At 41.8% G+C, this 15,177-nt stretch overlaps 1 protein-coding gene across 12 annotated transcripts in view; it reads left to right on the forward strand.

Moving 5' to 3' along the window:
* The window catches only part of DYNC1I1 (dynein cytoplasmic 1 intermediate chain 1), a 228,755-nt gene that overhangs the window by 167,223 nt on the left and 46,355 nt on the right, over positions 1-15,177 (forward strand). For all 12 annotated transcript variants that reach the window (XM_040964606.1, XM_040964608.1, XM_040964615.1 and 9 more), the window contains 4 exons: positions 3,644-3,790; positions 7,641-7,754; positions 10,678-10,811; positions 14,934-15,078. In XM_040964606.1, coding sequence (XP_040820540.1) covers positions 3,644-3,790; positions 7,641-7,754; positions 10,678-10,811; positions 14,934-15,078 — 540 coding nt within the window. The remainder of the gene's footprint in view (positions 1-3,643; positions 3,791-7,640; positions 7,755-10,677; positions 10,812-14,933; positions 15,079-15,177) is intronic.

A 15,177-nucleotide genomic window follows, 5' to 3' on the forward strand; every position in this document is an offset into this window, starting at 1 on the left:
AATCAAGTAGTTGGAATTCTGTATTTTTCAAATTGAATGGCATTCCTTTATCCATATTGATTTGAGCTTTGGTAAATTCAATTGTTGATACCACCTGGATAATTTTAAGTCTTTCTGAAGCTTTAAAAAAAAAATGTTTCCAGCATAGCTCAGGCAACATAAGAATTTCATCAATTGAAAGCTAAGAATCATTTCTGTGGGATGTGTAAAACAAGAAGCTGACCAGCATTATTTTCTTTTTCTTTAATTCAGTATCATTATTGAGAGTTATTCTTGAACTTTATGAAAACCAGATTGGGGCATGAGCATGTTCTCCGTCGCATCATGTTCCTGGAATTGGATCTGAAAATCATTCAAACTAGGAAACCATGACATTGAAAAATAGTCTGCATTCTTAAGTCAGAGTATCTGAGACTGCGTCTAAGAGTGCTTAGGCTGAGAGGAGATTTGGAGGTTGGTTTATTTTTGTTTTTAGAAATGAACATTTAGCTTATAGTTGGGAAAAGATTGCAGTTTTATTTTCTGCTAGAATTGTTTTTGCTGGTGTGTCAGTTACAGTGTTGAATCTTAGTTTTCTCAGAAATCTGTGATTTCTCATTGCCACACCCTCTCCCCCAAAAGATCCAAACAGTGTCAGTCAAAGACGTCTCTTACTTAGCCCAAGGGCACAGGACTTTGGGCCGTGGGGAGAAACAACCAGCATTTCTGAGACATGGCATAAGGAGAGCTGTTTCACCATGAGAACATTTTTTAGTTTGTAATTTTATTTTAATTTTTTGATTTTATGGTACAATTACATAAGGTCTACCATTTCCCTACCCCCTCCCAAATTCTCCACCCCATATTATTACAATAGTATAGTCCTTCATGAGAATGACATGTCCATCAGTCTGTTATTTGCATCCTGAGATTGCTGGCACAGACAATGGCAGATAATCCAACCTCCTATTGTCAAAATATATCTAACAGTTTCACTGGCAGTCCATTATTGATTTGGAAGTAGAGATGCATACTGCATTGTATCTTCACATCTGGATATAATAGTCTCCATTAGACCGTCAGCAATATTCTCTCCCAAAAGAGAAGCCATGAAACAATTTCAGCAACAGGAATGAAGTTAAAAGAAAAAAAATTCATAGCACTATGGAGTTAAACAACATGCTACTGAATCACCATAGTATTGATGAAAAAATGAAAAAGAAAACACAGAAGCTCCTTTGGTAAAATGATGCTGCTGTTCACACAGTTCACTACATGTCAGTGAAGAATTGGATGAGAAGAGAAACCATTTGGAAGAAATGAAAATAAAGACATCCAAAGCATGGATTGCAGTGAAACAGTATGGAAAAGGTTATTGATCTTAAAATTTGTGTGAAGGCTGCCTTATATCAGAGAGAACATATGGTATTTGTCCTTTGGGAATTGACTTATTTCACTGAGCATAATGGTCTCCAGTTAGGACCAGCTTGTTACGAATGGTATAATTTCATTCTTTTTAATGGCTGAGTAGTATTCCTTGGAGTAGATGTACCACAGGTTCTTTAACCACTCTTCTTTGGATGGGTATCTGGGTTGTTTCCATGTCTTTGCTATTGTAGATTGTGCTGCTGTAAATATAGGATCACAGATCCCCTTCTCATATGCAGTTGTCACTTCCTTTGGGTATATTGCTAGGAGCAGGATAGCTGAATCATATGGCAGGTTCACTTGGTGTTCTCTAAGCATATTCCATACTGATTCCATAGAGGTTGTACTAGCCTACACTCCCACCAGCAGTGAAGGAGGGTACCTTTCTCCCCACATCCACACCAGCAGGTGTTTTAATAGGGTTCTGAATGTAGGCCATCCTCACTGGTGTTAGGTGGAACCTCAGCGTAGTTTTCATTTTTATCTCCCTGACAGCTAGAGAGCCTGAGCATCTTTTTATATGTCTGTTAGCCATTTGCATTTGTTCTTTTGAAAAATGTCTATTCATTTTCTTTCCCTGTATCTTCACAGGGTTGTTATTTTGGAGAGTGTGTTTATTTTACTGTTTTCTGGGTCTCTGAAGCTGTACAGAAGCTTTTTAGTTTGATGTAGTCCCATTTGTTTATTTTGGTTTTGTCTGCCTATGCTTTTGGAATCTTTCCCACGAAGTCTTTCCATATTCCCATATCTTGGAGAGTGCTTCTTGGTTTGATGGTTTTGGGGTGTAGATTTAGGTCCTTGATCCATTTAGAGCTGATTTTTGTATAATGTGACAGGTGCAGGTCTTGCTTCTTACCTCTGCAGGCTGCTATCCAATTGTCCCAATAACATTTGTTGAAAAGACCAGGAGAATTGTCGCCTTTGGTGGACAAGTCTTTCCAACCTTCCCACCATTTCCACCCTCTTCTACATAAAACAGTTTTCCCCCATCTGTTTCCCCCAACCTCCACAGAGACCCACGCATGCTCCCATGGCTGAGCCACCACACACATCCATCAATGATGCTGTTTGGTGTGCCCCGTGTGAGGATGTCAGGCTGAAAAGACAAGTGGGTGACAAACTCACCTCGCTGCCTGCCTGCTAAAGTGATTCCGTGCCTATAGGGCAATATCTCTACAAAGGGAGCACCTGTCTCCTATTTCATGCAAAGGCACTGGATAGTCTGGCAGCAGCTCAGTTCATCTGTGTTTTGTAATTCCTTTTATCAAGGCGCAAGTGCATTGCAGACAAAGTCTACCTTTTGATTCCCATTGTTCCTGGCACAATGCTCTTCTGACACAAAATAATTTCTCAAAGACTGGTCAATGAACACAGTTGCAGGATTAAAATGTATGTACTAAAACCATGAGTACAGCCTATAAATACATGTATACACAGACTACTGTGGGACTCATGAGATTGGACAGTTCTGAATGGGTCATTTGTCTGATGCTGAGTACATCATGGTTGTATCCCAAATAAGTCATTTCCTATAAAATGTGGTGCCAAGAAACCACATTTGTGAAGCTATGACAGTCCCAGGCAATGCAGACCAGAGTCCACTGCCAGCTATCCGTTAAAATAGCCAAAGAACAACACGAAGAACTGTGTGAAGTGGTCAGGATCAAGGGCAGGGAGAATGACTGTGGGAGGTGTGGGAATTTAGGGAGAAGCCGGTTAGATCACTCAAGGTCAGCTCGCTTCCTAGAAGTCTGCAGTAATCCAAAAACCAAAATATATTTTTTTAAAAAAAGTACCTCTTCTTAAAGACCCTGGGGTTTGAATTCCTCTGCCTTTCTCAACACTACACATAGTGTAACTTGATGTGACCATACCCTTAGAGTGGAGAATTGCTTTGTGAGGCTGTGAGTGGGGCGTTAATATTAGTTCTCTTGCTGTTTCATTCAATTGATGGGAAATGTCCATCAAGCAAGCTTTACAGACCACAAAACAACGATGTACTTAAGATAGGTTTTATGCTTATTTGACAACAGGGCCAGAACTTGAAATTTCAGGTTCCAAGGAGGAACCACTGGCCAACCTTGGAATAGAAATTCCCTCCTAACGACACACTTCCCATGCCAAGCTTTCAGCTGCTTTGTTGGCCAACATGTGATGAACTCTTTTTCAGGCACAAGCAAGGGTCACTGTCCTTTCTACCACAGTTGACAGTGCTTCTCGCTCCATTTTCCCACAGTCTTCTGTGATGTCGGTGTGTTTTGCCCGTTTTCATCCAAACCTGGTGGTTGGTGGGACGTACTCCGGCCAGATTGTCCTCTGGGACAATCGCAGTCACCGAAGGACACCAGTGCAACGGACGCCCTTGTCAGCAGCTGCACACACAGTAAGTCAAACGTTTGTCATATCTCTGCCAACCCTGCTCAAGACCCAAAAGACAAACACCACCGTTCACAAAAGTGTGGATAGTACCAGCAATTCTGGTTAAGAAGAATCTCGTACATAGTCATTAGATCTTAAAAAGATCTGGGGCCTGGCACAATGGTTCAGTGCCCAAATCTTCACGTTGCACCCACCAGTATTCCCATATGGGCACCGGTTCTTGTCCCAGCTGCCCTGCTTCCCATCCAACTCCCTGCTTGTGTCCTGGGAAAGCTGGAGGATGGCCCAAAGCTCTGGGACCCTGCACCCATGTGGGAGACCTGGAAGAAGCTCCTGGCTTCATTTGGGCTTATCTCCAGCCATTGCAGTCATTTGGGGAGTGAACCAAGAGATGAAAAATCTTTTTGTCTCTCCTCTCCATTAATCTGATTCTTTCCCAATAAAATTAAATAAATTTCTTTTAAAAAAAGCCTAGGAAAAAAGTAGATGAAGCAAACATTGGCTTCAGAGAAATCTGTTAATAATCTGCAGGCTCTAGTGAACAGAGTATAATAACTTTGGACATCCCAAGGACCAGGAGTCAAGAGGGTAAAAATTTACACAAAAAAGAAAGGAACTTTGCAAGACAGCTATGGAATTTTTTCCTAAAGAAGCCTTACACATTTGAATTACAAGGAAGAAGCAAGTATTTTTTTTTAAGATTTATTTTATTTTTATTGGAAAGGCGGATACACAGAGAGGAGAGACAGAGAGGAAAATCTTCCGTCCAATGATTCACTCCCCAAGTGAGCGCAACGGCCGATGCTATGCTAAGCCAGGAACCTCTTCTGGGTCTCCCACACCAGTGCAGGGTCCCAAAGCTTTGGGCCATCCTCTACTGTTTTCCCAGGCCACAAGCAGGGAGCTGGATGGGAAGTGGAGCTGCCGGGATTAGAACTGGTGCCCATATGGGATCCAGGGCGTGCAAGGCGAGGACCTTAACCACTGCGCCATCGTGCCGGGCCCTGAAGCAAGTATTTTTCAACTAGACCATGAAGAGTAAACAGTTCAGGTCTAGGGACAATAGCCACAGGCCTTTTCCATTGCTAATTTGAGGAGGCACTGTGGCTTTAAATTCTGGAATGCGTGGTATACATGTCAATGTAAGGTCTGCAGTGACAATATAATCCCAAGGGTTAAAAGTCAACATCTCAAAACCATTACCCATAATTTAGTAGAGAGCTTTAGTGTCGTGCTCCTAAGACAACTACTCTGTCATTTCCTTTAAGAGAATGACAGGTGTGTATAGCAATTGTTGGGAGGAATGAGAAGACAGGCATGTCTCCATCAATTCTTGTTACCTTGACATTCAGGATAACTGACTGGATTCTCTCCAATATCCAAATTATGCCCAATGATATAGCTCTGCTATTGTTCTCAAGTTTTTTAATGTGGTTGCCCCATCTGTCTCATGTGCTGGCCTTCCAGCCATTCTGTCTTGAAGAAGGATTGCTAGCTGCACTAGGGAAGACCACAAGGAGGAAAATTCTTCCAGTCTTTGAAGACTGACAGTGGGAAATGACAAACACTAAGACAACGTTGATTTCAATTCATTGGAGCCAAAGACACGTGCAGGTGAAAGTAGTTGTTGGGAATCTTAGGAAATGGCTCTTGCCTACCCTGTTTCTCAAAAGAAAAAAACTAGTAACAAAAAATTGGGGTCCAAGAGAAGGCAGGCTTTATGCACGTGTCTGGTCTACTAGTGTGACACCGTTTCTTGGCTCACTGGAAAGATGTGTCTTGGAAATGCATCTTGCACAATTTCAAAAATTGTCAGTCCAAATGTTAAAGGATTTAGCAAGAATGTCTTGCAGAGAATTTAAAACCAAGAGTTGTTCCAAAGAGTTGACTTGTGTGTGTGTGTGTGTGTTAGAATGATTGTCACACCTGAAACACTAACGTTATCAAACAGAATAACATTTCTGTAAGGAAGCAGAACAAAGCACACTTTTCTAGTTGTGTTTTGTCTCATCCAGAGCTCAAAGTGCCCTAATTCTGTGTTTGTCTTTCCACCTCCATTATTGCCTGGCTGATTGGAACCAGGATCAAAAAGGAAAAAGAGGCCCACCACAGATTACTGTTAATTTCCTTTCACACCCACCGCACATATGCATTTGGGACAACAGGAAATCATAATTAAAACAAAATCCTGCTGCCACACAGTAAGTTTATTCCTAAAGTAAATAAAAACAATCTGGCATCTATGCCAGGAAAATGAGCTATACCATTGCCTTGCTCCTTTCTATTAAGTAGCCTTGTGTGTGCACATAGTAGACATGCCCCAGGGTCTGCCTCTGTGCAGTTTCTTTTCTTTCAAACTGATGCGTGAATACTAAAGGCATATTGTTATATATTTTCTCATGTTGTTCCACATGAGTCAACACCAGACATGCATCTCCTGGTGGTCAGAATTTAAGTGGAGCATTTTGCTTCATTCTCCTACCTTCACTATTAGAACTCAGGCAGCATAACACGTAGTTTAAAAAAAAAAATGCTGACTGGGATGGTTGTGGAAGGTTCTGGAAACCAAATAGTCCGGGAAGAGTTGAAATAATTGATATCAGTTTGTCTAAGTAGGGCAAGATTTAGGAGCACAGAATATGGGAGACATAAAAGAATCTATGAATATTCAAATCACTATAGCATTTTGATCTGTAAGATTGTACAGCCCTGGAAGGATGTCGTTGAACTTTGTCCCCATTTGTGGAAGGAAAACCTTGCCAGGAATCAGTGCTAAAACTGGCTTCTCTTTCAACAGCCCTCTAAGTGGAGTTGGGACCACCGCGTGGTTGAGTACCTCCTCTGGATAATTATCACCACTCGTCCTGACCAGGAGTTTATATGATAATCATAGCTGGGGAAGCATCCTTTCTATAATGCCAACTTTCCAATATTAAACATTGTTTCATTGTAGTTGTGGCTAGGTATTATGGACAGTAACTCATCACCAGTAAGGCTTAGACCCTCTGCTATTTGCATGGAGCAAGTTGTGGTTTGGCCGCTGATGACCAAGCAGCCTGAAATCCAGCCCAAATTGTTGCTAGGCACTGCATTTGCTAACCTTCCATTTACTGCTGAGGGCCCAGCTGCAAATGATTTTAGCCCACCATTGAGTTAAGGCTCTACAGAGGAGGTTTAATCTTGTGCAGTTGTGACAGAAGATTAGAGAGTCTTCCATCATTCCCGAGATGCATAAATGGTCTTTCTCGGGGCCAGGGCCAAAGCTTAGCCTCCAAAATTAATTTATTTTGAAAAATAAATTAATGCGGCACTATGCTATATTTTACAGTAACATAAAGGAGGACAATTTTGAATAGATTGTTCCAACAATACACCATTCGTGCCTCTGTCTCAAAAGGTCCACTGTTTATAAAGACTTGTTTGACACATTATAGTCACAGGTCCGGATTCCAGATTTGGACACCTACACCTTCCGAAGTCAACAGTCTGGACATTTTGAGGACTGTCCCCTGTTACTGAAAGCCTATGCTGGCAGGGACTTAGGTATTGCAGCTTGGCCTCCTGGGCTGCGTCTGCCCCCTCCATCCTCCTGGGCACTCCTTGGTTCAGTGTCTTAGCATCGCGTCTCAATGAACAAGGTGAAACTCTGCAAGTATTCCCACTGCCCTGTGTTACTGCCAGAGCTTTCAGAAAGAAATCAGGTTCAAATCAAAAGTGGCAAATGGCTGGAGGCTTGTGTTCTGGTGGAGTTATGTCACTCTTTAATCCTTGCTGTGCAGTAATGTGTTTGTGACTCGAATGTAAGCACTTCCTCCTGGCTCTGTGGCTGATCCTGTGTGTTTACGTTTTCACAGCATCCTGTGTACTGTGTAAATGTTGTTGGGACCCAGAATGCTCATAACCTCATCACTGTCTCCACTGATGGGAAAATGTGTTCCTGGAGCCTGGACATGCTCTCCACGCCACAGGTGAGTTTGTTTTCCCCTACACCAAAGAGCATCCTGGCTAAAAGAGACACCGACTTAATGGAATATGGCTCCTGAAAACCAAACCCTCACATCCTATAGGAGATCAGCGCAATGGATGCATTTGAAAGAGAAGAGCCTGGTTTCAGCAGACTCCGAGTGAAGCCAAAACCCATTTCCTATACCACAAATCATGTAATTATCATAATACATTAATCCTCAGGTCAGTTTCATGTGAAAATGAAATAATCCATTTTAAATCACAGTCATTATACAAGTTTGCCTGTGGCGTAAATTGTGCTCACCAATTGTACAGCTAAACACAGGCAAATGAGGCTAGGACTCCTCAGGGCTATCCCACTTGGGGCTTGTCTGGGAAGATAGGTGTCCCAACAAAACAGAAACCCAAGCCCTCGCTTGTATTGCAGCCCAGACAATTGCCTGTGTGCATGGCAAATGTGTCAAACAATCTGGTTTTGCCTCTGGAATGGTCGGTAGTATGGCTCCTGCCCTTCCTTCTTCCACAAATGAGAAGCCGTAAATGAAGTAGTTCCAAACTTTACAAAGCACTACTGTTTGTTGTGATGTGAACTAGTTGAAGGAACAGAAGTGGGAAATCGTTGGAAGCAGAAATTTAGCTACATGGAACGTCCAGAATGTATGTATGCATATAGATGTGTGTGTGTGCATACAGACACAAACACACATCATGCAGAGTTTCTCGTAGAATGCATTTCACATTTCTTTGTGCATAACAAGAAGTACCTCCAACTAAATACCAATAAAAAAAAAAAAAATGGGTGGCTTGCATCCTGTACTCAAGTGCCTGGGGTCGATGTAACGCCTGACTCTGCCTTTCAGCTAATGTGTGCCCAGGAGGCAGCAGATGATGGTTCAAGTACATGAGTGCCTGCCACCCTCTTGGGAGACCCGGATAGATTTCTTGACTCGTGGCTTCAACCTGGCCCAGCTCTGGATGTTGCAGTCATCTGGGGAGTAAACCAGCATGTGGGAATTCTGTTCTCTCTCTGCCTTTCAAGCAAAAGATATTTTTTAAAATACCAAGACAAGTTCATTATTTTAACCTTTGTCAAAAACCTTCAAAGCTGCTGAGGAAAATGCAAAATAGATATCTACAAGATAATTCTGAATTTTAATATTCCTGTTCTCTTCCCAAGGATAATAGACCTAGAATTGCTCATACAATTTCAGAAGGCATTAAAATTTCAAAATATGTATGCAAACAAAGAAACTATATATAGGTCCCTCTGCTTGCTGATGTTGAACTTTATACAGTTCAGGCCCTGTGCATGCTATATGGCCTTTTCTTACAATTCTCATCAAAGTGTTGTTTTCCTTGAAAAGTGTGGAGAGTGTAAACACACAGGAACAAGGCCTCTATGTAGCACTTTCTAAGTGGGCCTCTTCTGATGATATGCATTCGTTTAGATGTAAGCCAGTCATGCAGGGATACTGAGATGGTTTTTATTAGTTTTAACAGCGCCCACCTCTCTGTAGAGATGGAGAATTTCATGGTATGGCTATTGAGGAGGTGGAGCAAAGAGCATCTGACGGGTACCCTGGTTGCTCTCCCCAAAGTGGGCAGCTGAGAAACATCACTGCCTTGCAACTGACGTTGGGGATACACAGCACCCCAAATGGGCACGTTTGCTGTAGCAGTTACAACGTTCTCCCAGCCCAGATGCTGATGGCCTGCCACGTGTGACTCTTTGCATTGTGGAGCACATCCCAGGACCTTGTGGTCTGCATTGCCCACACTATCCACATGAATTTTCTATTTAGGGCAGACAGTGCTAAAATGGTCTGGTTTGTTTATATAAGAAAAACTAGACTCCCAAGCTAGACTTCCAAGCAACTACAATGACATGATACCCCAGAAGGATTGTAAAAATGATTTCAGATGTAAATAGGCAGAAATACTCCTGTGTCCTTCATTACTGTGAAACAGAATTCAGTGGTAGGTTTTCCAAAACTCTTGAATATCCCATCTTAAAAATCCTTTTAGGGGCAAGTATCTGGTGCAGTGACTAAGATACTACTTTCAATATCACCTCCCATATTGGAGTACCAGGTTAGAGTCCTGGCTGCTTCCAATTCCAGCTCCTGCTAATGCGGACCCTGGAAGGCCGCTAATGGTGGCATTTCTGTCGCCCAAGTGGAAGACCTATTTTGAGTACCCAGTTCCCAGCTCTAACCTAGCCAAGTATGGGCAGCTGGGAAGTGAACACTGATTTGTCCCTTTCTCTCTCTGCCTTTCTAATGAAAGGGAAATAAATAGAATATACAAAGAAAACAAGATGAATAGAATAACTTATTTGTAAAAATTGTATATAAAGACTCTTGTGTATAATTTCCAAGACCTGTTGAGTCACCATGGCTTTGTGGCCTTCTAGCCTAGCCACTTAGTGGCTGCCCTTCAGGACATCTAGTCCCTATGAAATCCAGTCTTTACAACCTGCGTGACAGCTCTGGGTTTAGTCTGTGCAAGACACATAATCCTGCTTTGACAAATGTGCTTCGTCCATTCGATACGAGCACTTGTGCATTCTCAGGAACAATTGATTTTGAAAATGTTTGTAAATATAAGGGTATTGTGTGTTTTATTAAAGCCTAGGGCTGACAAGCGTAACCATTACAGTATTATCTTCAGTTTCTGCACCATTAATTTCAGAATTCTCACCTGTCATGTCTGCCTGACTTAAGAAGTGACAGCACACACTGATGAAATCCAGCCAACCTGAAACCAGAGATGGACAGCCACGTGAATGTCAGGGGCAGGAAAGCATGGTCTCTGGCACAGCTGGGAAAAGGCAAACAGATGATTGAGCCAAATGATTTTTCCATGCTGTCTTTGGCATAGCAAGGAGTTGAGAGATGGAAATATAACCACACTGTGTTTTGGTAGGAGAGCATGGAGCTGGTGTACAATAAGTCGAAGCCTGTCGCTGTTACCGGAATGGCTTTCCCAATGGGAGATGTCAATAACTTTGTGGTTGGCAGTGAAGAGGGCACAGTCTACACAGCTTGTCGTCATGGAAGGTGAGTTTCTGTTGTCTTACCTTGTCAATGTAGGTTCTCGCAGCCTAGACTATATCCATCTTGCATGGTGAGAAACGTATTTCTGAGGAAATTACAGAACCCAACTTTTCTGTGTCTCGTTAGCTCTTCTCCATTGTTCAAAAGCAGGCAGAGAGCTCCTTCTAGAATAAAACCTTTCCTGGTTCTCTTAGTCAAAGAAAATGACTCCCTCCTTTAAATGCCGTGGAATGATCTTTACTCGTTCATTCTTGAAATACTTGCAAAGAACCAACAGGCGCCATAACAAGGAAACCATGAGGAATAACTAAGTGTTGAGTTCTTATTCTAGTTGGGGGGCAAATGACTTACAAATAAATAGATAGAAGATGCTAAGTGTTATGGAGAATATTGAAATAGAGTTCTCAGAATGGCACTATCAAGTGTTTGACATCAACTATCAACTGTTCACTAGTTTGTATATTTTTTGACATGCTCCTACAATAATTTGGATCACATCCGGTTCACCATTCATCTTCCAGGTTTCTTACCAAACTCTTTCCATACGTAATAAGTGGCAAGCTAAATGTCTATGTGGAGGCTCAAGAAGCAGGGTCCAAATACTACAGATAAGGTTCTTAGGACCCTTTACTCAACACTCAATGGAGCTGGGACAGTATGAGAGACACAAACTACCCTCCGGTTCCCAAGTGATGAGAACTCTGTCTTGACTGAGGAACCAACAAAAGTGCAATCCACTAATTTGGACTAGATTGTATAGTTAGATGCAGGACTGAACAGGCAGCCTCCCTGTATTTAGAAGGTTCGCTGTGCTCCCACTGGGGATGAATTCCTTCTACACCTCAGTACTTTGCTCAGTTGATGGATCATTGCTTGCACTCATCCCTGCCTATTTAGACTTAATGGGGAGCCACATTCTGCAGTGTTTCTGTGCATTGTAGAAGTGACAAGCCTTTGTGCCTCACTTGCCTGATTGTTTCCATATACACAATACAAGCTGTGAGGTCCCTGCTGCTGTGTACATGGCAACAAGCAGCATTTGCCCTGCTCACATGCTCATGACCAGGAGGTGACGTAGGAAGACAGGCCTTGCAGCTCTATGCCTGGCCTTGCTACTCCAGAAAGTCTGGCTAAAACCACCCACTCATGTACTCACTAATGTCTTAACATATAAATTGATGTCATAAAGGTTTTCATTCATACAAACATTTGTGCCACCTCTAGTTGTCACAGAACTCACTGTCAGATGATACAAGGCAGATAGTTATTTCAGTCTGGCTCATGTATTCAAAAAACTAATGACAAGGGGACAGTTAGATGCACAAATATCTAACACAGGTAGAGCATTGTTAGTAGCACAAAGGCACAGAGAATGCAGTAGCCCAAACATGGAGTCACACAACTTTACACACAGATTAGAATCAATAGGATAAAGCTTGTGGATATTGTGTTGTCACAGGGTAAGCTACCAATTACAGTGCTAGTTTGAGGCTTGGTTGTACTTTCTGTGATACAGCCTCTTACTGATTCTTCTGGGAAAACAACCGAAGATGGCATAAATACTCAAGCCCCCTGCCACCCTGTGGGTGGAGTGCTTGGATTCAGCCTCATGCAGTCCTGACTGTTACAGTAATGTAGGGAGTGTACCAGGGAATGTGTAATTCCCCCGACCATTCCACCCACTACTATTATGCTGATTTTCAAAAAAAGAAATATTTTTTAAAATGTTTTCCTTTGAAAGGCAGTTTTTCAGAGAGAAAAGGAGAGCCATAGAGGTCTTTCATCTGCCAGTCACTCCCCCAAAAGACTGCAAAGGGCTAGAGCTGATCCAATCCAAAGCTGGAGCCAGGTGCTTTTTTCAGGTCCTTCTGCATGGGTGGAGGGGCACAAGGACATAGACCATCCTCTACTGCTTTCTCAGGCCATTAGCAGAGAGCTGGATCACAAGTGAAACAACCAGGACAGGTACCTGAGCCCATATGGGATGTTGGTATTAGCAGGCAGAAGATTAACTTTATATGCCACTGCATTTACCCCAAAAAGAAATTTTTAAAAATTCAAAAGTTCTTTTTAAAAAATGAACATTAGGGGTCTGGAATGATGGCTAAGTGTCTAAATCCTCAACTTGCACACAGCAGAATCCCATAACTACACTGGTTTGTGTCCTGGCTGCTTTGCTTCCCTTCCAGCTCCATGCTTGTGGCCTTGGAAAGCACTGGAGGATGGCCTAAAGCCCTGGGATCCTGCACCCATGTGGGAGACCTGGAAGAAGTTCCTGGCTACTGACTTCAGATAAGCTCAACTCTGGCCATTGCAGCCACTTGAGGAATGAACCAGCAGATGAGAGATTTTTCTCTCTGCCTTTCCTTCTCTCTGTAAATCTGCCTTTCCAATAAAAATAAGTGGAATCTTTAAATCAACACTAGGCCATGATTCTAATTGACTTACCCCATGATATTACTTTGGTCCTCGGCTACCAGAGAAGGCTTTGAAACACACTCATAGATATTTTTTATATATTTTTTTGTTTTTACTGATGTCACTATTTTACATAATACCTATTTTTGTTCCATGGCTCTTGTCTGTTTGAAGCACAAAAGTTCAAATGAAAGTTCCCTGTGGCATACATTACAGCTCCCTTTACAATTAACATCATTTCACTTCCTATTTTGGTCTACCCATCTGAAATGTAAAACACAGATCTTGGCAAAGCCATAAAGTATCAGCCCTTGGCTCTGCTGACATTGTAAATGGATCAGATAGGGCTACAGGGAGAGGCCAATATTTCTGTCTTTCCCCTAACGTTGGGAAGGTGCAAATCCACTTCCATAAATTAAACAAGGTCCCCATTTTGCACCCTATAAACCACTTCAGGATGCTGTTAAAGAGTGAAAGGGGTCTCACAAGGGGCCACTTCAAAGATCTGCTCCTAGTGTTCATTAGAACCTATGTAAATGAGCACATGGAGGGCTGCTGTGAGCAGTTGCATTGGGCATAATTTTTGAGTGCCTGTTACATGGAATATAGGCTGTTGCACTTTGCTCACGATTCTAAATTTTACTCGGTACATTGACATTTATTGGTGCTCTACATGTTTTAATAATTTAAATAGTCTAAATGTTTTAACAACTGAATTCATTTTTAACTATGTGGCATAATACTGAATTTCTACGATTCCTGTATCTCTGCTGTATTTATAACTTCTTGCCCATGAATTTTTAAGACACAGCGTTTTGAGTATACTCTCAGATTTTCCTAATTGTGTGTGATTTTATGCAAACTGTTTTGTGATAATAGAAGTCTGGAAATAATACCAGCTTGGCTATGGATTGAATATATATAGCACCTTTTAAAATGTGATGTCATTTCTCAAATAATACTTCTGTTTCTGACATGGAGAAGCAAAGTTTGTCCTTGTCAGGCCATTTCATTCAAGAAACTTTTCTTGAGCATGTACTGGTTAGACACTTAGTAGCAAGAAAGACCCCTGCCCTTATAAATGTATCCTTGATTACTGATTTGCAAATCTCTGCTCTGTTTCCAATGGTAAGGATGCATCATTTCCTCCATGTTCTACGAGTCATCAGATTATTGTTGTATTTTGTCATAACAAAAGTTTCCAGAATGTTATCTTTTTGAGCTATGCCAGCAAAAGAAATTTCTTGAGAGAATAAACTTTGTCTCCCCCGAGCATATGTGTAATTTCATATTAAATAGGGTCCCCAAAAGCAATTAAAATGAAACATGGTGAAAATGCCAACTCAAAAATCAAATAAGCTTCTTGGATAACAATCTTCCAGGTTTAGATGTATCCATGACCATAAAGATAGTTGCATGAACAATGATAAGATTTGAGGCACTTGTGGAAAATGATTAGATGGTAAAAGTTGATATTAAATTCTGAAGGTTCAAAAGATGATGTTGCCCTCTGATATTTTTTTAATCACTAAAATTACGGTCATGCTTGCAAACAAGTTGTCTCAAGATTACTGTGAAGGTAGAGTTGTGCTGGGTGGCTGCGATTCTCAATGATGGAAAAGTAATGATGCAGAGAAAGACTTCTGTTCCAAGACAACCAGGTCTACCTGAAGGTTACTGAATTTCTCCCCTGTGTTCTTCATGCAGCAAGGCAGGCATTGGTGAGGTCTTTGAAGGTCACCAAGGACCAGTGACGGGAATTAACTGCCACATGGCAGTGGGCCCCATCGATTTCTCTCACCTGTTTGTCACTTCATCATTTGACTGGACTGTCAAACTGTGGACCACAAAGGTAAGAGCGCCTTTGAGTGTGAAGTGCCAAAGTGAAATACCAGGGAAGGGGGTGGAGTTCTAGCAGTCGGCTATTCCTGAAGCCTTGTTCTACATGACT

This window comes from Ochotona curzoniae, unplaced genomic scaffold (genome assembly GCF_017591425.1).
Source record: "Ochotona curzoniae isolate NIBS_2020 unplaced genomic scaffold, NIBS_Ocur_1.0 scaffold_3835, whole genome shotgun sequence".
Classification (NCBI taxonomy): Eukaryota; Metazoa; Chordata; class Mammalia; order Lagomorpha; family Ochotonidae; genus Ochotona; species Ochotona curzoniae.